General features: G+C 50.5%; 3 protein-coding genes across 4 annotated transcripts; 2 read left to right on the forward strand and 1 right to left on the reverse strand.

Moving 5' to 3' along the window:
• Positions 1-6303: 6303 nt before the first annotated feature.
• Positions 6304-7110, forward strand: LOC129340103 (hemoglobin subunit alpha-D-like). Its single transcript, XM_054994687.1, has 3 exons — positions 6304-6485; positions 6578-6782; positions 6893-7110. The coding sequence occupies exons 1-3, from the start codon at positions 6391-6393 to the stop codon at positions 7019-7021; spliced, it is 429 nt and encodes a 142-aa protein (XP_054850662.1). The 5' UTR covers positions 6304-6390; the 3' UTR covers positions 7022-7110.
• A 2051-nt stretch (positions 7111-9161) lies between these two features.
• LOC129340104 (hemoglobin subunit alpha-1-like) lies at positions 9162-9952 on the forward strand. The gene is made up of 3 exons (XM_054994688.1): positions 9162-9302; positions 9399-9603; positions 9701-9952. The coding sequence occupies exons 1-3, from the start codon at positions 9208-9210 to the stop codon at positions 9827-9829; spliced, it is 429 nt and encodes a 142-aa protein (XP_054850663.1). The 5' UTR covers positions 9162-9207; the 3' UTR covers positions 9830-9952.
• An 8114-nt stretch (positions 9953-18066) lies between these two features.
• LOC129338800 (cytoglobin-1-like) lies at positions 18067-22551 on the reverse strand. Of its 2 annotated transcripts, XM_054993290.1 has the most exons (4): positions 22302-22551; positions 20884-20997; positions 19468-19690; positions 18067-18450 (listed from the first exon to the last, which is right to left on the reverse strand). In XM_054993290.1, the coding sequence occupies exons 1-4, from the start codon at positions 22331-22333 to the stop codon at positions 18430-18432; spliced, it is 390 nt and encodes a 129-aa protein (XP_054849265.1). In that variant the 5' UTR covers positions 22334-22551; the 3' UTR covers positions 18067-18429. The 2 variants fall into 2 exon arrangements, with proteins under 2 accessions (XP_054849265.1, XP_054849263.1); XM_054993288.1 differs by having other exon boundaries at positions 18067-19690.
• Between the last annotated feature and the right edge of the window lie 82 nt (positions 22552-22633).

A 22633-nucleotide genomic window follows, 5' to 3' on the forward strand; every position in this document is an offset into this window, starting at 1 on the left:
GGATGCTCCACTGCTCGGAGGCTTCCTGTCCCGGCTTAGCTTAACTCCGAGGCTGGTTGCCAGCGCCGGGGTAGGAAATTCCTGGAGATTTGGGAGTTGAGCCTGGCGAGGGCGAGGTTTGGGAGAGACCTCAGTCGTGTACAATACCATAGAGTCCACCTTCCAAAACCGTCGTTTTCACCAGGGGAACTGATCTCTATGGCCTAGAGATAAGTTCTCATTCCGGGAGATCTTTCTTCAGCTACCACTTGGAGATTGTCAAGCTTACGAGTGGACCCCCTTTTCGCCTGGCACGTGAGGGCTGCCGTGTAGGGTGTGTTTTCAGGCTGGGGCTTGCCCAATCTGAGCGCAGATGCAACATAAGTGGCCCTGTTGACACAACCTCAGGGGGCGGGGCCACCAGCCATGTGACCATTTTCAAGCGGTGCTGGAACTCTGTTCCACTGGGTTGCAGCTGAAAAAAAACCCTGCTCCAGCCTAAACTCATTAAGATGAATGATCTTAGACTGGCATACATCTGTTTAGGCTTGCACTGTATGTGTGAGTTCTGTGGGGCTAAATTAGGAACAGAACTAGCAAGACAATGTCAATACATTTCTTTAAGTTAAAACGCCCCAATATTCAGAACAATTATACAAGGTAATAAGAGCCCAGAACTGTATACAGCTCCCAGCAAACAGACTCCCTGTACTGCTAGCTTCCATTCACCAACTGAACCGCTACTGAGGTAAATCAACTAGATCTTGGGCATTGGCAGCAGTGCTCAAATGGAGAGGGGAGGGGCTTGTGCACTAGAAAGCCTCCATAGAGCAACTTGAGGAGTTCATGGGTGGCTGCTATGTTGCTCCTTCCCTTTTAGAGAGGTCTGGGATGGCTCACCCACCCTCTGCTCTGAAAGAGGGGAAAACAGGACAAAAGCAGGGACAGATGTTTTTTTCAGAGTAAGGAGGACTGCTTTTTAAAATCTGCTTCTAAATTTTTGTCCACGTTTCTGCTCCCAAAGGTGCAGTAGGCACAGACACGGATACCAACTTTTGTTTGCTTCTAACATATGTGAGAATTGTTGCATGGCCAGGTAACGTCTAGTTTAGAGTACTGCAATGTGATGTACATGAGGCTGCCCTTGCAGAGTGTCTAGAAGCTAAATGGCTGGAGTGGGTCCTAGGGACCATGTCAGTCTAATCTTGTTCCATCTACACTGGCTCCGAGTTTGCATCCAGGCCCAATTCAGGATGCTGGAATTGAACTTTAAAGCACTATATGGCTTAGGGCCAGCATACCTCAAGGACGGCTCACTCCCATATGAACCTACCCAGCCACTCCAGTCATCTTCAGGGACTCCTGTCTTCTGAGTCCAGATGAGTGGCAACCCAAGAAAGGGCCTTCTTCACCTTGGCACTGAAATTATAGAATTCCTTCCCCAGGAGGACTCACCTGTCCACTTCTGTCATTATCTTCTGCCAGCCAGTGAAGATTTCTCTGTTTTCTTTGGCTTTCCCTCACTGAACCGCCTTCATATTTATGTGTTTTGTTTAATTGTTGCTTTCATTTTTTTATATAATATGGTTTTTAAATCTGGTTTTAATGTTTTTGAGTATTTGCTGCGTTGAGCACTCCAAATTGCATGGAAAGGTGGCATAAAATGCTTTAAATAAATACTTATACTAGACTGTATCCCCGTATTTGTTTTAGTGACCAAATCCTTATTAGGGAAATATATCCATTTGCTAGAAAGAGTTTTCCTAACAATTGCCAAGAACTGTGAGAGGCAAAGGGAAAGGGTAAAACTAGGACTCCCTACCAGCACCATCATTCTTGCCCATCCCTGCAACTGGATGATAAGGCTGGCAGGGTAGATATCTGGGTCAGCAGGTGCTGGAGCAGAGTATCCTTTGAGGGGAGCTGGGCTGGATTCCACCAGTCATTTGAGCTTTTTCTGTCATCCAGGAAAAGATCCCAGTTCTTAATTTGCATATAAATCAATCGAAATGGCACCAGTTAATTTGCTTCTTAATGGATTGAATAACATATGTGAATGCAACATGTGAATGTAATGAAGAACTGTGTTCTACACCACTTCTGGAAGATTTGGGGGGTGGGGGTGGGGAAGGCAGACAGATACTGTGAATAAATCATCAGACTTCTGCTTGCATTTTCCCAGTTGGCTTAAAAGCTCTTCTGTTGGGGAGGATAGTGGTCACACCCTTTGTCTGACTGGCCACCTTGCCCAAGCCCTGCTGACCTCCTTATTGGAAATTTACTGTGCACTCTATCAGGGGCTGCCTTTGAAAAGTGCCTGGAAACTCCAGCTGGTCCAAACTGTGGCTGGTAATAGGGGACCAGCTGCCTGCCTCAGAACCGCAAAACACACAGTTGCCAGGAGATTGCACTGCACACAGTGTCTTGAGTTGTGGCTTGTCTCCTTGTCTCTCAGAAGAATCAAGGCCCAGCCTTGTCCCTTAACCCACACTGGCAGTGTCATCCTCGGCAGAATTATACCCTTTTTGGTTCACGGGCTTAAACGGGTGTAGCTGTGCTTAGGATTGCACTGTGAATGTAGCAGCCATCCAGCAATGGCGTATGTGGCTTCAGGCACTTTGGAGCTGCTGCTCCTCAAGTCATTCCCATGCATTTTAGGGTTGCACTTTTGGGACTCACCACATTCTGCATGTCTGCTTTGCCAGGCCTGGGGGTACTATCAGTTGCTTTGTCTATTACTAACTAATTACTGCCCAACAATTGTGTCAGATCTTTGACCTGGTCTCACCTGCCACCTAGATGGCTAACAATCTTTTTTTCCTCCAGCTGTAATAATATGAGAACTCTCTTAGGAATTTATGAAAATGTGTGTGTTGAGGGGGTTGTAAAGCAAAAAATCTGAGGAAAACATCTTCACTGGTCACACTTAGTCATTGGGAAGGGGCTGTGGCTCAGTAGTCAAGCATCTGCTTTGCATGCAGATGCAGTTAAAGGGAACAGGCAGGAGAAGATGGGAAGGCCTGAGAGCCCAGAGAGCTGCCGCTAGTCAGAGGAGACCCTACCAAGGCAGCTTCCTGGGATTCTAAGAGATGTTCTCAAAATCCTGTCAGCTTCTGCTTCCTTTTGCTCTCTTGGACTTCACATGACTGTGTAGCCAGGCTTCCCTTTGCTGTCTCTCAATTGTCCTAGCAAAGCACTCCTGTTGAAACATCACCACTGTGGACTTGAGCAACCTTTGGCCTTGGTTGCCATCACTTAAGTGGCTAACTCTGGTATGCAAAGGTGCCCAAAGGAATTGTCATACATCTGAATGGAGAAGCTTCCAGCCTTGCATGCTCTGGAGGCATCAGGGTGTTCCCTGACAAACATTTGCTTGGTCATTTTTTACTCAATATGCTAGTAGACAGCTTGCACAATTCCTTTTGTCACAGGCCACAGGCTACGGGTTCAGGCACCTCATGGCATGAAGGTGCACTTGGCAGTTGGTTTGGCAAGCACGCAGAAGGGCCAGCAAGACATTCCCCAGCACTGCAGCCCAGGACATGCCAAAGGTCCACAGTGCTTTGTTTATTCCGCACAGACACTGTGAGAATTGTCTCTAGCGGTTCCTCAGCTCTGAGAAGTCTTGGCAGTCCATTGGGCCATCCCCATTGCTGTGGCACAAGTTAGAAACCCATCTGCTCACTTCGTTCGAAATGATGACTTTCCCTTCAGGGGTTTTCTTGATCCCAAGGAATGAATTCTGCCCACACCAACCTCATAAGTCCTTCCTATGACATTTTGTGCGCTTTTGACATCTGCCTGGCACAGCCTTTCCCTAAAATATCCAATTACTGTAGGTTCTTGCACACTATATTGTGGGGTCTCACAGGGATCCATCTTCACTAACTCTGGGAGAGACCGTCTGGATATTTGGAGCAAGGTGCCATCAATATGTGTAACAGCTGGATCAGGGAGGTCTGTGGAAGTGCTGGATTGCTCCAATTGCTTGGAGAAGGTAATGGAATGGATGAGAGCCAAGAAACTCAGTCAAAATGAGATTGAGGTGCTATTGGCTGAGGACCAAGGAGTCAGCCTGCCTTGGAGGAGGTTGCAGACCCCCCCTGAAGGAGCAGATTCATAGCTTGAGGGTGGTGCTGGATGGTGGCCTGTGCCTGGAGGCTTAGGTTTCCTCCGTGGCACATAGTGCCTTCTGTCAGCTTTGGCTGGTAGACCAGCTGCGGCCCTTCCTCAAAAAGCATGATCTGGTCCTGGCAGATCAGATTACTGTAATATGCTCTATGTAGGGCTGCATTTGAAGACTGTGATCTGCACTGGCTGCCCATCTGTTTCAGGGCACAGTACAAAGTGCTGGTTCTTTTTTATTTTTATTTTATTAGATTTATACCCTGCCCTCCCCATGAATGGGCTCAGGGCGGCTAACAAGAAGAAAATACATCATATATCATACATTAAAACCATATGCAAATACCATGTAAAGCGCTGTCAAGTTGCAGCCATCTTATGGCAACTCCATACAGTTTTCAAGGCTCTAAACAGCTTGGCACCAAAGCACTTGAAGGACTGCCTCTTCCTGTTCTGTCCAGCCTGCCAGTAAAGATCCTCTTCCCCAGCCTTGCTCTCTGTGCCACCCCCCCCAAGAGAAAGGGCTTTTCCAGCACTGCCCTTTTGCCTTTGTAATAGCTTTCCCATCGAGGCTCACTAGGTGCCCAGCTTATTTCCCTTTAAATGGATATGAAGAACTAGGTGGCAAAGTCTTTCATTTTGGACATAATTAACTTGGTTAGGGAAAAAGGCAGCCATCAAAATGCCATCAATATGACCGAAAATGTTTTTATTTATAAATTATCATTGGCAATTCATAACTTGCAGCTGAATTCTTTGCAGAAATTAATCATGGGGTTTACATAGGATGATAAATGCCCTAGAATGATGCTAAACTTATGCTCAGGCAGAAAGAGATGGGTGGGTTATCTGCTCCAAATATTGGTACTATAGTGCAACAAAATTGGCAGAGCTGAAAGATTGGAAAAGGAGGATAAATGGATATCAGGTTTACAGAGATTTTTAGTACAACACCGTCTTTTTCTGAGGGAAATATTTCTTATAACATGTTGGAGAAAAATGTGAAAGGAAATCATATCTAGTCATCAGTTAATCTTACAGAAATTAAAGGGAGCCTGGTAAACTTTCCTTGACGAAGATAAACGGTTTGTTCATTTAGGTCCCGTCAATGATATCCCCTCAAAGCCAAGCAGTCCCTGTGAGTCCATCACAGATGAACAACATGCCCAGAGGTTGGGCGGGGGTATTAGCAGTGGTGAGAATCCAAAAGATGGAAACAAGGGAAGGAAAGTCTGCAGAAACTGGGGGAGTGGACTGGGAGGCAGCAAGTTGAGGGGGGAAAGCTGCTGGAAGGGCAGCATCGTGTGTGTGTGTGTGTGTGTGTGTGTGTGTGTGTGTGTGTGTGTGTGTGTGTGTGTGTGTGTATATGTGTTTGTGTGTCCTTCCCCACAAGCTGCACTGGCTTGACATAACCCTCCTCTTCTATGAATGTACCCTAAGCTCCCTACATCTACATTGGAAAGTATCATCCTTATCAGTTGGCAGTGAGTTCCATAGGCAAATTACTGTGAAGAAGCACTTTCTGCTGCCTTGGACAAATTCCTGGGCGACATCAAATTCTAGTATTGGGGCAGGGGAAGAGACGAGTCAGTCTCCATCCAGGTTCTCCCAACCGTCTTATCATTTCAGACTAGCCTGTGCCGTGCCGCCCTGCTTCGGGTGGGCAATGGCTAGCCGACGTTCTGCTAATGTCAGACCACCCTTTGAGCGGGAACTGCTATGCCCCGAACCCAGGGCTTGGGTCCTCCCCGCGACCCCCCGCAGTCGGGATTCTTGGCTCCGTGTCTCACCAAACTGTCTTGGCCGGGCTGAGAGCGCCAGTCTTAGCACGGATCTTTGGGGACCCCTCCCCAAACACACCGTAGCCAACAGCGCCCCGGTCGCGGCTCCAGTTTCGGAGCCCGGGCCTAGATCTTTGGGGCCGGGCGCTGGTACGAATTCCGTAGCAGGGAAAGGGTGAGCCCCCGCCCCTGCTTTGGGAAGGGCCTCTCTAGACGTGACTCCCAACCAATCGCGTCTAAAGTGCCCCTTCGCCCTGCCTGCCCCCGCCCCGCTTGCTGCGCTTCTTCCCCGGCCCGGTGAGGTAGGCTGCCCTGGACAGCAGAGCCCCCCACACCCACGCTGCGCCTCTCGTAGGTCGCAAGCCCTCGGCGATCAGATTAGAGGGGCGGAGGCCGGCAGCAGCGCCCATAAAAGCCGCTGTCGCGACGCGGCTCTCAGTTGCGAGTACCGCCAGAGCCAGTCAACCAGCCTGCCCGCCCGCCGTCGTGTGCCACCTCCGCAGCCATGGTCCTGTCCGCCGAAGATCGCAGAATCCTTAAGCAGACCTGGGAAAAGGTGTGCGGCATCCAGGAGGAAATCGGCGCCGAGGCCCTGTTCAGGTATGGCGGAGAGACCCGGGGACGCCCGGCTGGGGCTCAGCCCTCAGGGCCTGTCCCTCTGACCCAGCCCCCTTCCCTCCGTGTTCCTGCAGGCTCTTCTGCGTGTTCCCCGCGTGTAAGACCTACTTCCCACACTTCGACCTGAGCCCCGGCTCGGCCCAGGTCCGCAACCACGGCAAGAAGGTGATCAAGGCGCTGGAGGAGGGCCTCAAGAACCTCGACCACCTCCACGAAACCCTCGCGGAGCTCAGCAACCTGCACGCCTACAACCTGCGAGTGGACCCCGTCAACTTCAAGGTAAGCCGACGCCGGCCTGACGGGCAGGACCGGAGGGAACTTGGAGCGGGTCTTCTCTCCCGCCTGGCGGCGGCCTCCTCCTGACGCGCCTCTTCTCCCCTCTCTTCCAGCTGCTGGCCCGCTGCCTGCAGGTGACGCTGGCCACCCACCTCAAGAGCGATTTCAACGCCCTGGCCTACGCCGCCTGGGACAAGTACCTCGACTGCGTGGGCGAAGTGCTGGCCGAGAAGTACAGATGAAGGCCGCCTCCTGAGCTGCCGTCGGGGCGCCTTGCTTAGGTGCTCCTCCTTTGTTGTGTGACTGAGCAAAATAAAAGCCGTGAACTACACTTTGCCTCGCCGTGTCTGCCGCACCCCAGGGCCCCCGAGGAGGGGGGTCTCCAGCCGCTGGTTAAGGGGGGAGGGTAGCCCACTTCTGCGGCTCAGGGGCCATTGACACAACCCTCCCCCTCTAGCACGTCCCAGTCTCTCCTTTCAGACAAACTGTCCCTACGGAAGAAGAACAAAGGGCCTGAGAAGGAGGGGGGGGGTTAGCCTCCAGCGCCCCAGAAGTGATGAAGCCCGACCCCGGAGGAATAGTGTGTGTGTGTGTGTGGGGGGGTCTCCTGACTAGTCCCTGCACCGTCGAAATGCAGAAGCGCTTCCTAGCTGAACCCCGTAGCTCAAGAGGGGCCGGGGCCGGGAGGGCTGCAAGTGTTGAGCACCCCCACTCCCGACTGGAGGCAGACAGGCTATGACATCCCTCGGGGACACAACTGTTAAAGAAGCGGCTGGGGGTACAACTTGCCGCAGGGAAGAGCTTGCGTGCCAGTCCCGAAAAGCCCCACCTGGGTGCAAAGGTCTAGGAGGGCCACAGCCAAGGGGGCGGACAGAAAGGGCTGCTGCTGCCCGAAGTCGGGCTTGTCCGGGTTCCCCCCCAAAGTAGAACCAGGCCCACACGTGAGAGTGCCCTTCCCTTCACACACACACACACACACACAAAAGAAGGGAGGGTCTACTTTACTTTAATTACACTGTTAAAAGCCACACGGGCTACAACAGAACAGAAATGCACTCAATATAAGGCTGCAGTAAGCCACCCTTCACCGGCGCCTAGTGAACTCTGTACATGCTCAGGGCTGGACAATGGCCTTGCAGCCCCTTTGCTCAAATGAGAGGCCAGAGGGGGAGTCGCCTCTGCAGTTGCTCAAGGACACAGTGTCTGTCCATTGGGAGAGGTTTCGGCCCAAACAAGTTGCTCTTCTTCTGGCCCGGATATAAGGCCATGCCCATCAAGGGAGGGAGGGGGGCCCGCCTAGGAGAGAGTAGGGAATGAGGGGACAGCCGATTGAGCCGGCCGCGGTGGCTCGTTTCTGGGTTTTTGGGTCAGCCAAGGGCGAGAGGAGGCAAGCGGGATCCCAAGGAAGGCCCTCCCAACCCAGGATGTTTCTGGGCAGCCATCACTCTCCCGCCCTCCAAGCAACTGATACGCAGAGGTACAGCTGCCGAGCCCGCGATTGCCTTCTACAGCCTGTGCCACATTTGTTTCCCCCCGCCGGATTCTCCGAAGAACTCCGCGCGACAGAACTCTCGGGGGCTGCATTTCAGACCCGTGGGCCAGAATTACTGCAAACTCCTCCATAGGAAGCAAAACTGTTCAAGGTGGGGAGGCGGTGGCCTCTGTCCGAAGACCGGGCTCAAATCCCCCGCTTAGCCCTAAAGCTCCCGCAGGCCCTTGGGCCAGGCGCACACCTCACGGGGTGGGGAGGCTCAAATGAGGAAGGGAGAGCGGGCAGGCAGGAGCGAAGGCTGGAGAGGGGTGGGGCAGCCCTCAAGGGTCTTTCCCAATCCCAGCCTGGGCCGGCCCAAGGCCGCCTTCCAACTGCCATAGGAAATGGGCCTGGGTGGACAGGTGGGCGAAGGGATCTCTTCAGACCCCGGGTACCCGTTGTCCTGCCCGAACAGGGAGAACTGTGGCGCCATGGAGGGGGGCTCTGGGCCAAGCTGTCCGACCCCGTCTGGCTCCTTGGCTTCCCAGGCATTTGGTTGCCCGAACTTCCCGTCTCGTCCCGGGTGGAACACGCCGTTCTGCCGACCCACTGGCCAGCAGTTCAAGCTCAGACAGTGATCTGAACCCAGGTCTGCCGGTCCGAGTCGGACACCTCTCGCTCTTCCAGGCTGGCTCTTCTCCCGAAATGCCGTCGGGGCGGAAAGAGGTTGGCTGGGACCTCGGCGACCTGCACCGATGAAGCCAACCGTGGCGCTGTCGCGGGCACAGGCCCTGCCCGCCCCCGCCAGGCCGGGAGGCAAAGACCGCAGGGGCGGGAGGCCGGGCCAGTGGCAAGCAGGGCGGGGCCAGGCGGGGCGGGACAGGGACGCCCTGCCTCCTGGGCCGATATAAGGGCTGCCTGAGCACCCCCGGGCACTGCAGATTTCCAAGCGTCAAGATGGGCCTTACCGAAGCCGATAAGAGCCGCGTGAAGGCCATTTGGGTCAACGTGAGCGCCCATCCGGAGGAGCTCGGTGGCGAGGCCCTGGTCAGGTAAGCCCGCCCTGTCGGATCCTGCCGGGCGAAGACGAGGCTGTGGCTGCCCCGAGCGCCGAGCCTGACCGCGCCCCCTTCTCTTCCTCCGCTTAGGATGTTCGCAGTGCACCCGTCGACCAAGACCTACTTCCCCCACTTCGATCTCCACCCGGGCTCCGAAAACATCAGGGCGCACGGCAAGAAGGTGGTGAACGCGCTCACCGAGGCCGTCAACCACCTGGACGACGTGGCCGGCGCCCTGTCCCGCCTCAGTGACCTGCACGCGCAGAAGCTGCGAGTGGACCCCGTCAACTTCAGGGTGAGTCCCCCAGCCCACCCCTCCCCACCCCCGACCCTCCGACGGGCGGCTGTCGGCCGCCGCTCGCCATCTCACGCCTCGGCTCTCCTTCCCGCAGCTGTTGTCGCAGTGCATCCTGGTGACCATCGCAGCCCACTGCCAGGGCGCGTTGACTCCCGAGGTGCACGTCTCCCTGGACAAGTTCCTGACCAAGGTGGGGAAGTGCCTGGTCTCCAGGTACCGCTAGAGCCGCCCGGCCCGCCAGCCCCGAAGAAGAGCAGCGCAAGAGGCGACGACCCCCCCACCCCACCCCACCACACTCACTTTCTCCCTCCTCCCTTTCCCTCCTAATAAACGTGTGGTCGTCGAAGTTGCCGCCTGCGAGTCTCTGTCCGGTTGGCCTTGGCTTGGGAGGCTCCCCGGTCTGGTCTCTGCGCTCCTCCGCCATGGGAGAGCAAGAATGGTCCCTCGCCCGACGGCCTTGCGGGCGGTCCAGCCTGTCATCCCAGAAGCTCTGGAATCACCCGCCCAAGCTCGGCGCGGAGGAGCTGCCTTGGGGGGCGGCCTAGGCGCGCTCCCCCTTTGCTGCGAGGATGGCGTGGAGTTGCGCTACTTTCGCCCCAGAATGGCTGTGGCCGGTTGGGCAAGGAAGCCCCGCAGTCCCCTGGGCACATGGCTCTTTCCTCTTGCCCTCCAGCTCCTGCCCACGGGTTCCCCTTCCCCACCGCACAGAGGCGCTTTGGAGGGGAGGGGGGAACACCTCGTGACAGGTGTTATCTCAGGCGGGGGGGGGCTGCGATCACGCGGTGGGGGTGCCCTGTTGGCCCAGCGGGGCCTTCCTCTCTCCTCCCTCTACAGCTGGGCTCGTTAGGCCGCCTATTTACTGGCAAACAAATCCCACCATAGCTTCAGCCCCGAACGGTAAAGATACCCAGGATTGCAGCCTTGAGCCGCAATACCCCCTAAGGAAAGCAGAGCCCAGGATTAGAATGCATCCCATTTGAAATGCCTCCCCTCACCCTGAAGAACATGTCCACACGTTCAGTTTCTTCACCTAGAAAGGACTCCGGTGTGCAGGAGAGTTCTGGCAGACAAGGAGTGCGCAGTCCCTTGGTCTCCTCCGTTTTTAGGGTTTCCGGAGCACAAGCTTGCTAGGATCTTTATCCTGCCTCCCTCCAGCACAGGCCTCAAAGTTCCTCTGCAGAAATAACATAGGCCTGGGCATGGTGAGGAGTTTGGGAATGTGTGGAGGGGAGGGTGGGGTTTGGTACAGGATAGCAGCAAGGGCAGGGGAAACTGGTGTGGGTCTCTCAACAGTTCCCTAGTGCTCCCTGCTAATGAAACAGGGAATAGGGAGGGCTACCAGGGAACTGGAGCTCAGCAGGCACAACCCCCCCCCCAGGCTTACTAGCCCCCTCTCTTCCATGCTGTGGCTCCTTTCCCATACAAAGGGGAGGGCAGTTCTGCAGCAATTGGAGCCTGGCTGCCCCCTTAAAACCATCCCTTCTGCTGCCTGCTTGATCTTAGTGCCATGGGGGAGACAGGAGAGGCATGATCTAGCATTTCAACAGGATGTGTCAGGGCAGAAGATCACTTTTTTACAACTATAGTAAACTTAGAACTAGGATCACCCAGTTAATTGGCAGCCCTTTTGCACACACTACATAATTAACTTATGGAACTCATGGTCACAAGATGTGATGATCACCAACCTTCAAAAGAATTAGAACAAAGTGTTGAATTAGACCTCTTGATGGCTATCAACCACAATGGCTAAATGGAACCTCCAGATTCAGAGGCAGTCTACCTTTGGGTACTAGTTGCTGGAGGGCATATAGCAGGAGAGGGCTGTTACTTTCAGGACTGAAACCCTAGGCACTCTAGCTCATTTGGGGATAAGGAGGTTGCAGGGAGCAGATCTTTTCCATTTGGATAACCCTGTGTTTAGAGGACAAAATGGGCATGCCAAGGACTGGTGAGGTACATTGGGGGCTTGCTGGGGAACAGCATGCTGGCTCCTTATTGGACTGGGTAGAGATAGTTGATACTTTTCTGACTTATTTTGCCAGTTTGGGAAGGATTTTCATATGCCCTTTCTAGGATGTCCTTGACATGTTGAAAGCTGGGGGAGATGTGCTTTATTCCTGCTAAATTGTTGAGTTTGTTTCTCTGATTTCTGCATCTTGAGGGATGTAGGATGGATGGGAGAGAGATGGGGGTGCCTGGGTAGAGGACGAGATGGGGCTAGGACACGGATGAGCATGTTAGAAGGGGAGGAAGAATGCATGACAAAGAAAAGCTGCTCCACTTTCTGGTCCTCCTCCCAGCTAGAGAGAGAGACCTGGTAGGCACACTAGCAGCCCTCCATTCTGTAGTGCCATTGCTGAATACCCAGCGGTACACACATGCCAAAACTATGGCCTTGCAAGATGCTGAGGTGGGTTACTAGGGTCTATCGAAATACTATCTTCCTCTTTCAGGTATCCTTTTAGGCAGACTGCCTGTTCCAAGCATCTGTAGCTAGTACAGGATATACACTGATCATTATCACAGATCCTGCAGCTGCCTTAAGGATTCCCTGCTTGAGTAGGTCAAGGTGGTCTCGGACTCTGAACTGAGGATCCTTGCTTTGAGTTGATCATCGGGGAGGCCCATCCGTTTGGTCCAGCTTCTAACTGTCTTGTACATTTTAAATCCTGCTGTTTCTCTGAAGAGCTCAGAGCGGTATAATATATGGGTCTTCCTTTCCCTGGCTTTAACCTTACAACAATCCTGTGAGGTAGGACGGGCTGAAAATGATTAGCCCAGGATCACCCAGGAGGCTTTATGGTGGAGATTTGAATGTAGGTCTCTCAGAGCCTAGTCCAGCACTCTAATCACCATGCCATCCAGGAGAGGAGCCCAGGATCAGACCCCTGGTGTCTCCAGAAAATTGGGGAAAATAAAGCCTTTGAAATAATAACAAGCCACACATGTAGGAACTTGAGATCATCCCCACCCATCATCGGCAACAGCCCCCAGAAAGGCCCAGTCTGATAGTGACTGCCCCAAAGAGAACCAAGCCCTTTGGACTGCTCGCCTGCAATGCTGCTTCTCTGCTGTAGCACTTGGGGGCTCCAGGAGACAAAAGTGAGAAAGATGTCATCTAAGCTGTAATCAAGGCCATGCTGGAGTTACCCTGATACTTGCATCAAAATAGGCTCCATCGGGGCAGTGGGAGGCAAGCCTCCAAAGGATCAGGCCTGAGTCAGCATCTGGAGCCTTCCCAGCCCATGTCTCGCTTAGGATGCCAGCTAAATTCATAGCCCACTCCAGCCTTCTAAAGCACAATTGTCAGTCGCATCTAGGACACCCATTCCTTACTCTTGGTTATGGAGATGTTGCTGCTGTTACAGTGGGGAGGGAATGTTTTTACTTGTTAGCCACCATGGGCAGATCTCTGGAGAGATGTCACATACGCTGCCCAAATAAATAATGATAGGGTGAAAGCGTGGGGGGGGCTTGGGTGATGGGAGCTCTTGAGAAAGGGTGTTGCACATACAACCCAGGGAGGTAACAAGTGTCTAGCACTGCTCTGGACCCTCACAAGCCCATAGGGTAACCTCCCTGGGGCTGCATGGACAGTGCACCTCACACAGGGAAAAAAAGCAAAGGGAGGTTCCTGCCCCATATCCCCTTTACAGCTACTATTGCCATCAACAGTTGCTAGCAGTATATACAGTACAGAAGGGGAGGCTTCCAGACACATCTGCAGCATAAAACTGCACTGTCACACCGGTGTTAAAACCCTTCCCACTGCAAGTGGGGGATGCAGGGAATAACCCCACAGGCCTCAGTCGGCACCTGACAAAAGGAAATGTGGCTGCCAGAGGAAGCTCAAACCTGTATCATTCTGCCCACATCACAGGTCTCTCTACAGTGGGGGCTGGAGTGCAGGAGTTGCTGTTTTCCCATAGTTCCCTCTCTTGTGTTCTGTATGTGGGAAACGACGGGGAGGGGGTATGATTGTGTCAATATGAGCTGGTTGAGTCCATCGATCTCTGCCTGTCATGGGGAATCTTTGGTATGCTGCTCCATGATTGGCGGGTGTAGGTGGGCTGCTATGGACCATGGTGCAAATGCTATGCTCCCTGCACTGTGAGTGAAGAGTCTCTCTTTCACATTTGCCTTCTGCTGAGCAAGCATGGGTTCTCAAGTGGCATCACTGGCACCACACTGGTGTTGGGGGGGCGGGAACCACTGAGTACATTTATTCATCTTGTCCTATTTACTTAATTATAGTTTTAACACATATATAGAGTGGGAAAAATCTTGAGGCCCTGGCCTCCAATTCACTTCTGGCCTTCAAGCAAATTTTTTTTCTCTCAATTCTTCCAGTCCTCAAAGGAACAGAGCAACAGTGCAGAATCTTTGGGGGCAGTGTCTTATAGTTTTTATTTTTTTAAAGAATAGGAGTCTTAGTTTCCAAACAGAAGTTTTCTTAGCCCTGAACATATTGTGAAATCACTGCAGCTGAAAACTCTCAAAAAACTCTCCCTGTAGAAGCTCAATAGGAAATACAAATGATAGGATATCAATGCCTATTGACAAGCCAGCTGGTTAAAAAACTGTTTTGTTTTTAAAGATCAGGATGATGACACAAACCTAGATAATATTAGAGCTATTTATCTACATTGTGTGCAGCAGCTGAAACAGGCAACCTGACTGCAGGCCCTCCTGTGCCAAGGGTGGATGAGGTAAATGAGGCTGTGAGGACGAATCTGAGTTCACCTTTGGAAGCACTGACTAGCCCTCTTCCAGAACATATGGAAAACGTTGCTGCCCTGGAGGTGGAGTCAGTTAGGATCTATTCAGACAATGGCCAAGGATAAGTATGGCAGTAGTAGAGAAATGTAACAATCCCACTTTGCTCAATGTTGAGGGGAAAAAATCCACAAGAAACTGAGAACAATCCTTAGGTTTCTTCAGTGGGGCTTACTCTCAGGTGCTAATTCTTAAATTGATTCATATATATGATACACTAGAATACAATCAATCTTTTACAATGAAAATTAATGTTCAATTAACAAAGACAGTGAAAGACATCTCAACAATGAAATCACATCTATGACAGTTTCTATAGACAGAGAGATGTTCATAGGAAAAGTCCAATTATTAGTCCACAAAGATCCCCAAAAGCATATATTGGAGACTAAGCTGCTGGTAAATCAGCTGGTGGGTCGTGATTTCTTGACCACGAAGCCGTGCAACCGCGATGCCGCAAAGGAAGAGCAGGGCTGGTTGTAAGGTTGACACGGAGCAGCGGGACAATAGCGTGGCAACGAGCTATGCCGGCCCTATCACGCTTCGCTCGTTTCAGAAAAATCTTTCATCAGGCCACCAAGTCTACAAGCTTATAGTAATAATCATGAACAGGTCAAGGTATATAGAATACTAATTATACAATACAAAGATTCTCGTAACAGCTTACTCACAGTTATATTTCCAGTACTTCAAATCGATGCGGACACAAAAAATCCATTTGTCTGCAATGAGCTCAATCGTAAGTATAAGATAGGATGAGGGCGCCTTTAAGTTAATTTTATAGAAAAACCTTCAATCAAAGCCTTAATTGGTATACTCCCTTCATTTACGACTCCTTAATTAATGTGTTCCTAGTACTAAAAACTTTAAAGACAACAGTGCCCATAGATGAGGGCTATAATTTTATGCATTCCTCTTAATGCGTAAAAATTGTCCCACCGGAATATTTTTCTTTAATACCGGACGGTGATAAGAGGTGTATTGTAAATACGCCGCCCTATCAGTGGGTTTATGGTACGGCCTCACTCCAAGTGAGGCGGCCAAGTGTTTAAAGACGACTACGCCCAAGAAGTTTACGCTGGTAAAAATGTCAGGAGATTTATAGACGGCATTTTTTGTGTTTTGCGTAGCCCTGAGGTAGTGGATGGATTTATGACCTGGATTAATAAAGTGAATGTCAACATGCGGTTTACCCATCATGGTAGTTTTACCAGCGTAAACTTCTTGGACGTAGTCCAATTTTGGACAATTTTTACACATTAATAGGAATGCGTCCTACAACCAAGACTATTACAGGGAAGCAGATAGAATGAGTACAGCCTTCAGGTCACGCGGGTACCCGCATTGGGTAATCCAGTGTGCAAAGAAAAAAGCGGATCAAACCACCTGGTCCCACTTATTAACATATAGACAACGTGTTAACAACATAACTGAGATCTCTTGGGCCATGGATTATTTCCCCTTATCAGGGGAAATAACTAAAATTATAAGGAGGAATTGGCATATTCTTTCAGATGTACCAGGATGTGACGTCTTACTGCAAATTGGATACAGATGCACAAAGAATCTAAAAGACCTTTTGGTGCATTCTGATCTTAAAGCACCACTAATGGGGACGAACCTACCGCAGGGGCATTTCCCCTGTGGACACTGTAGCGTTTGCGCACTTTGCGTTGACCTTAAAACAATTAAATGTCCAACCATGGATCGCCCCCTGCAATCGAGGGGGTTCTCCACCTGCAGTAGTGCCAATGTAGTGTACCTCCTGCAATGTAATTGCACCTTATTGTATGTTGGCTGTACCACCCAACCGGTTCGGCAGCGCATTCAAGAACATGTCTCCCGTATTAAAACTCAGAGTGAGGAGATGCCGCTCTATTTACATTTTCGGAATGTGCATCGGACTAACAGGGTTTTTAAATTCACGGTACTAGAAACTGTGCATGAACCAGGTCATTTAAATCGATTTCTTTTGCAAGCTGAAACAAGATGGATCTTTAGACTCCACACAATGATCCCTCAGGGTTTGAATAATGATATTGAATACTCGGCCTTTTTATGATTTTCCAACTCGTGCCTCCAATTTCCCTTTCCCCTCTTGCTCCCCCCCTTTTCCTCCCTTCCCTCCCCCCTTCCTCTCTTTCCCTCCCCTCCTCCCCCCCTCATCCCGATTATATTAACTACCCAGACTAAATAGGTTTTAATAAATTATTTATGTAAAATATTTTAAAAGCATTTATTGCAAATATTATAATTAATTAAAACCTTAAATTATTCGTTGAATTACACCCATATTTAGCATTAATTCACATTTTATTTGATTTGGTCATTTAAAATTATAGCCCTCATCTATGGGCACTGTTGTCTTTAAAGTTTTTAGTACTAGGAACACATTAATTAAGGAGTCGTAAATGAAGGGAGTATACCAATTAAGGCTTTGATTGAAGGTTTTTCTATAAAATTAACTTAAAGGCGCCCTCATCCTACCTTATACTTACGATTGAGCTCATTGCAGACAAATGGATTTTTTGTGTCCACGTCGATTTGAAGTACTGGAAATATAACTGTGAGTAAGCTGTTACGAGAATCTTTGTATTGTATAATTAGTATTCTATATACCTTGACCTGTTCATGATTATTACTATAAGCTTGTAGACTTGGTGGCCTGATGAAAGATTTTTCTGAAACGAGCGAAGCGTGATAGGGCCGGCATAGCTCGTTGCCACGCTATTGTCCCGCTGCTCCGTGTCAACCTTACAACCAGCCCTGCTCTTCCTTTGCGGCATCGTGGTTGCACGGCTTCGTGGTCAAGAAATCACGACCCACCAGCTGATTTACCAGCAGCTTAGTCTCCAATATATGCTTTTGGGGATCTTTGTGGACTAATAATTGGACTTTTCCTATGAACATCTCTCTGTCTATAGAAACTGTCATAGATGTGATTTCATTATTGAGATGTCTTTCACTGTCTTTGTTAATTGAACATTAATTTTCATTGTAAATGATTGATTGTATTCTAGTGTATCATATATATGAATCAATTTAAGAATTAGCACACTTCCTTTTTTGGCTTAGGTTGTGTTGGTTTTGGAGGAAGTGAACCCCCCCCCTTTTTTCTTTTTCACGGAAGCTTACTCTCAGGTGACAGACTGCCTAAAATGAGCTCAGTGGGTCTGGGTGACTATGATGTAGGGGCTGGGAAGGACTTGCAGATGTCACAAACAGTTAAAATGTCCATTATTCTTTACAATGTTTACCTCAAGAACAGTGGCTGAAAGGAAGCAGTATAAGGAATGTGGGTGGGTGGGTGCTTCTACCTGTTTCATTGGGTTTGCCAGCTGTATCCCCTTCTCAGCCAGGGTTTGGCCAGACCTCTCTAGCCATTATTGCTTGTGTTTTGTTACCATGCAGGCTAGATTTCTGCATTGTGATATATACAGAGCTGCTTCTGAAGAATGTTTGGAAGAGTCATTAACTGCACTGCCCTGTGGCAACCACATATGGCCATCACGTAAAGACCCTTACAGGCTGCCAATCTGTTTCTTTCATTTTCAGAGTGCAGGCAGGTTGTGGGCCTTTTGGGAGATAGCACCACAGAGGGTGCTGTTCCTGAGAAACTGGCGCAGCACCATCAATGTTTGTTCTGTTAACACGCCATTGCTGCTACTGCTTTATTGGTACTTTAGATGGCACTTTTAATTATAATACAGTTATAGTTGAGCTATTCTCATTATTTATTACAAATCTACATTGATTTAAAAAAAAATGAAAGGTGGGGAATAAATGGAAGCCAGTGCAGGGGGTGGGGGGCATTGTGAGAAAAAAGATACTGGATGAGACAGACCCGCTCTAGAGTCTTCCAGCAAGGCTCTCATATTCTTATGTGCAAGGCTAGTCTTTTCTGTCCCTTCAGGCTGGAATGGTGGATTTGCAGCTGGGAAGGGTGCCAAATAGCGGCGAGATCCTCTTGGCATCAGAGGTGAATAGGAGGAATCCCAGAAGGTAATTGCGCCATCTTCCACCAGGCGGCGCTTGTGCTCTTCTCTAGAGTCCACCTGTGCTCTGCTGTTTTGGAAACAGAAAGGCTAGAACAAGAGACAGAATCCAATGGCTGGACCATCCATGATGCTGCACGGGTTCAGTTGCTTTCTGTGAGACAATTGATTTCACAGCTCTGATGATATGATCAGAACTCCCTGGCCTTCCTGCCTCTCCTTAATCCTTCTAGTGTCAAGAGTGCCACTTGTGTTCATTAGGCATCAAATCAAGCTTTTGCGTATATGGAAGATTAACCCCAGTCTTGTGAGGAATGGGTTCCATTCAAGGGTAAACTCAGATTCCCCAGCTGGAGGAATCAAACACTGATGCTTATACTCCACTTCCCCTTTATTGCCTCCATTCTAAAGGCGTAAATATACAAAGCAGAGTGGAGGAAATGCTTGTCAATCTTGTTCTAAAGAGTCTGTTTTCGAGTGTAAGCAGCTGTGATTTCTTCGTAGACTGCCCTGAAGAGCTTCTCCCAAGAGACCAACATATCATCAGTGAACTCATCTGCCAGGAGATCTTGGCCGATACACAACATTGTACGGAAGATTGCCTGAGCAAGGAAGATGATATGTACAGACTTCCTGGGATCCTGCCCAGAAAGCTTCAACAACTCATTACAGCCCTCAAAGTTGTGAGCGTCAGGGAAGATGGCACCAAAGCTGGGACTGCCCTGAAGATGGAGAAAAATTCTCTCGACTTGACCACCCCAGAAGATCTATCCTGCTTTGCCCCTTCTCCTCTGCTAGGAACCTTTAAGAGGGTGGAAGGACTCCTTTCTGACTGGGACTGTGCTTGAAGAGGGGGACACTGCTGAAGAGATCCAAGGCCAGTTCCTAGCCTGGTGTGGATTCAGACAGGCCCACCACAAAGCCATTAGCAGCAAACAACCTCAAACTCCTCTGACCCATTTTCCTGACAAGGATGACCTCCTCCAGGAATGATTTCTGCAGCTTCTGGTTCTGCAGTCCAATGGGTTTGCCTCCTCTGAAGTCGGCTTCCTTGCCCTCCCTCCTCCCTCTTGCTGGACATTAATACCTGGAACATCACTGGAGGCACATTGTGGGTATTCTTGTGGCTGTCCACTAGGCAGTCCAGTAACTTGCAGGCTTGCTTCCAGTTGTTGATATTTTCAATCACTTGATTGATAGCAGTCATGACTCTCCTGCCATGAAAGGCCACTAGGGGCTCTCTGTGTAGTTCACCCTCAGTTGGGATGGTCTTGAAGTACTGCTTACTTTCAGGGTAATCTGTAAAGAATCTGCATTGAGAGGACAGAATTACCACAAGCTGAAAATTGCTGATGGAGAAAATAAGACTGGTGTGTGCGTGTGTGCACATGTGTATGTGCATTTGTAGAGCCCCCCCCCCCCCACAGAAGCCTATTCAACAGACTACTTGAGGCTGGAGTGTTTAGGGAAAGGTGGTAGAGCAGGTACTTGGATGTTGTAAGGTGCAGGGCAAAGAGAGCTTTCTGTTGAAAGAATTTGGCATAGAGGGCAGCAGAGTGGAGGCCAGAATAGAGCCCACTCATAGTACTGCGCCCTGACCTGGATAGCCCAGGTGAGCCTGATCTTGTCAGATCTTAAAAGCTAAGCAGGGCAGGCCTTGATTAGTAATTGGACAGGAGACTTCCAACAAAGATGAGGATTGCAGAGGCAGGCAATGGCAAATCAATCTTGTTAGTCTCTTGCCTATCAGGGGTCACCATAAGTCAACTTTGACTTGAGGGCTCTCTCCACCACCACATAGAACTGCATCCCAGTGGAATGAGTTTCTCCATTCCTCTCCTTACCTCCTCCTTGCTTTGTGTCTTAAAATACACATCACCTGAATTCAGAAAGAGTGTTCCACTCCACTTCCCAGAGCAGAAGCACAAGCCACCTCTGCTGAAATTGGGGGAATAGGTCCCTGTTCCTGCCTTTATTGTGTGCCCTTTTCTGCTGGGGTGGTGGGAGGATCTGCTAATGAATAATGCACAGGTGAATCTTTAAAAGAACATCAGAAAGGAAGATGGCAGTGCACTTACGGAGAATGGTAGAGGAGTGGCAGTATGTCGACTAACTCTGTTTCTATGCCTCACCCTTCTGTTTCCAGCAGTTTGACTACCTCAAGAGCATGAGGCAGGCCTGGCTAGACAGTGACTCTGTCCAGAGCATCACCACTCTGGCCAATGACAGGAAAAAGGAAGTTGGGCCTGAAGCTTATAATTACTGGAGCTCTCTCAGGCAACAGGAAAATGCTATGGTTTGGAAGGCTGGATGCTGCTCTGAAAAACTTCATTCAAAAGCAGCAGAATGCAGCACAGACCATTACAGAGTACTTGACTGATTCTTCTACCCATACCCCTGACTTCCTTGGGGCCAGTAAGGGTCACTAAAAATACCCTCTCCTGTAGCAGCTGCCTTTTGGAGAGACTGAAGAGATCACCCCTCCAAACAAAGCAAGTCTTACTTGATGATGATGAGCCTGCCGTTTTCCTCAGCTTCCTCAAACATCTTTTCCCAAAGGTATCGGAGATTCTCCTGATCAGACTGAGTCAGTGCCAGGGCATTTGGATGGGGTTCCCTGGAGAGGGGACAAATGAATAGACCAGTTGGGTGCCAAACTCCTCCCTGGCAGGACAGCAGGTATTCTAAGGTCTTGGGAATAGTCTCAGCAAAATGATTTATACCATAGGAGAGCACAGCAACACACTACCTCCCCAGGGGAAAATTCAGAGCTGACCAAAAACAGAGCAGGCAGCTACCCAGACTCACTGGTTGGGACCCCAAAATCCAATTCCTGGGCTACAGAAAGTAGGTGGGGATCCTCTGCTTGTTGGGAGAACTCTTTGTGGTTTAGAGCGTGAGCATCTACATCAAAAGATGGAACCTCTAGGGCCAATTCCTAGAGAGGTGACAGAGACTCCTAACATTAAAAAGCCCAGGTTGCTTGCTACATGAATTACTTCCATTCTCACTAAGGGAAAAGATCTGCTCTGAGCGGTATGAATCATAATGCAACAATTGCAACTTTCACCTTTAGGTCTAAAAAGCCGTTTTCTAGCACTGGTGACTGAAAAAAAAAACCAACGGGAGGGAGACCACCACAACTGTGCATCTGGTGACCAAAACTCAGCTACCACCTTTAGCGTGATAGCCTTGTGGATAAGGAGAATGCTGCCTGCCCTGGATTACAGGAACGACCTGTGGCCTTTTGGACTTGGTCATGAGTAAGCCTTTGTAGAGCTGACTGATCCAGGCAGTTCCTTCTCTCAAATTGGAGGACTAGGCTGAAAAGAATCTTGCGAAATGGCAGCACAGATTTTATGTGGAGGACTTTTTCTGCAGAGAGGAAGAATTGGAGGAAGGGAGGCAGTCATGGGGAAAAGCACCGCTGCCACAGGATGGGGAGGGTCCCTGGACACCCCCTGAGCCACAGTTTCTCTGAACAACTCTGTTCCATGGAGGGATCTGGCCTTCTTTGCTAAAGCAGTCCAAGGAGAAAGAACTGGGGACATTTCCCCACTGAGATCAACAGCACCACAATTCAGGGTCACCCTTCCAGATACTACTTGGAAGTAATGGAGACCTAAATTGGGCTATATCATTCTCTCCTCCTCACAACCACCACCCTGTGATGTAGGTTAGGCTGGCCCAAGGTCACCCACTTAGCGGGCTGTAATTCGAACTCGGATCCCTCTAATCCGTTTCCATCTCTGCGACCGCTACTCCACCCTGGCTCTCAACCTTTCTCCAGGTTGGCCGTTGTGCAGCAGGCCCAGCGCCCCAACGGGCCCCTCATTCCCGGCACAGTTCCCCCTCCGTCAGCCTCCCACCAGGCGCCTGAGGGCAGAAGAGGGGTCTGGAGAGGCTCTGCGCTCCGCTCACCCAGCCTTCGCCCTGCTACTAGAGGCAGCCATGGCCGGGGGAAGAGGCGGCTGCTAAGCCCCGGAACCTTCCAGCAACAGAATTCTGGCTTGGGCAGTTGGGCGCCGGGCGGGAGAGAGGCCGGCAGCTCGGCCTTTGCGGCAGGAGAAAAAGCCTGCCCTGAAGAGGGCGGTGGGGTGGCCAGAGCGCAGCGCGTCCTCGGGGCGCCCAGGCGGAGACGGAGGTTGCCTCCCTTCCCGGCGAAAGTCGCCGCAAGGCTTCCTCCGCCCCGCCCTGCCCTGCCCCCGTCCCTCAGCCCTCGGGCTTTGGCTTCCATCCCCCCCGCCCCCCGA

This window comes from Eublepharis macularius, chromosome 12 (genome assembly GCF_028583425.1).
Source record: "Eublepharis macularius isolate TG4126 chromosome 12, MPM_Emac_v1.0, whole genome shotgun sequence".
NCBI lineage: Eukaryota > Metazoa > Chordata > Lepidosauria > Squamata > Eublepharidae > Eublepharis > Eublepharis macularius.

Coding starts and splice junctions, on each gene's coding strand:
- LOC129340103 (XM_054994687.1), top strand. CDS start 6,391: ATGGTCCTGTCCGCCGAAGATCGCAGAATCCTTAAGCAGACCTGGGAA. Junction 6,486..6,577: donor GGCGCCGAGGCCCTGTTCAG/GTATGGCGGAGA, acceptor GTGTTCCTGCAG/GCTCTTCTGCGTGTTCCCCG. Junction 6,783..6,892: donor TGGACCCCGTCAACTTCAAG/GTAAGCCGACGC, acceptor CCTCTCTTCCAG/CTGCTGGCCCGCTGCCTGCA.
- LOC129340104 (XM_054994688.1), top strand. CDS start 9,208: ATGGGCCTTACCGAAGCCGATAAGAGCCGCGTGAAGGCCATTTGGGTC. Junction 9,303..9,398: donor GGTGGCGAGGCCCTGGTCAG/GTAAGCCCGCCC, acceptor TCCTCCGCTTAG/GATGTTCGCAGTGCACCCGT. Junction 9,604..9,700: donor TGGACCCCGTCAACTTCAGG/GTGAGTCCCCCA, acceptor TCCTTCCCGCAG/CTGTTGTCGCAGTGCATCCT.
- LOC129338800 (XM_054993288.1), bottom strand. CDS start 22,333: ATGGCTGCCTCTAGTAGCAGGGCGAAGGCTGG. Junction 20,998..22,301: donor AGTAGCAGGGCGAAGGCTGG/GTGAGCGGAGCG, acceptor TCCCCTCTCCAG/GGAACCCCATCCAAATGCCC. Junction 19,691..20,883: donor GGCAGGCTCATCATCATCAA/GTAAGACTTGCT, acceptor CTCTCAATGCAG/ATTCTTTACAGATTACCCTG.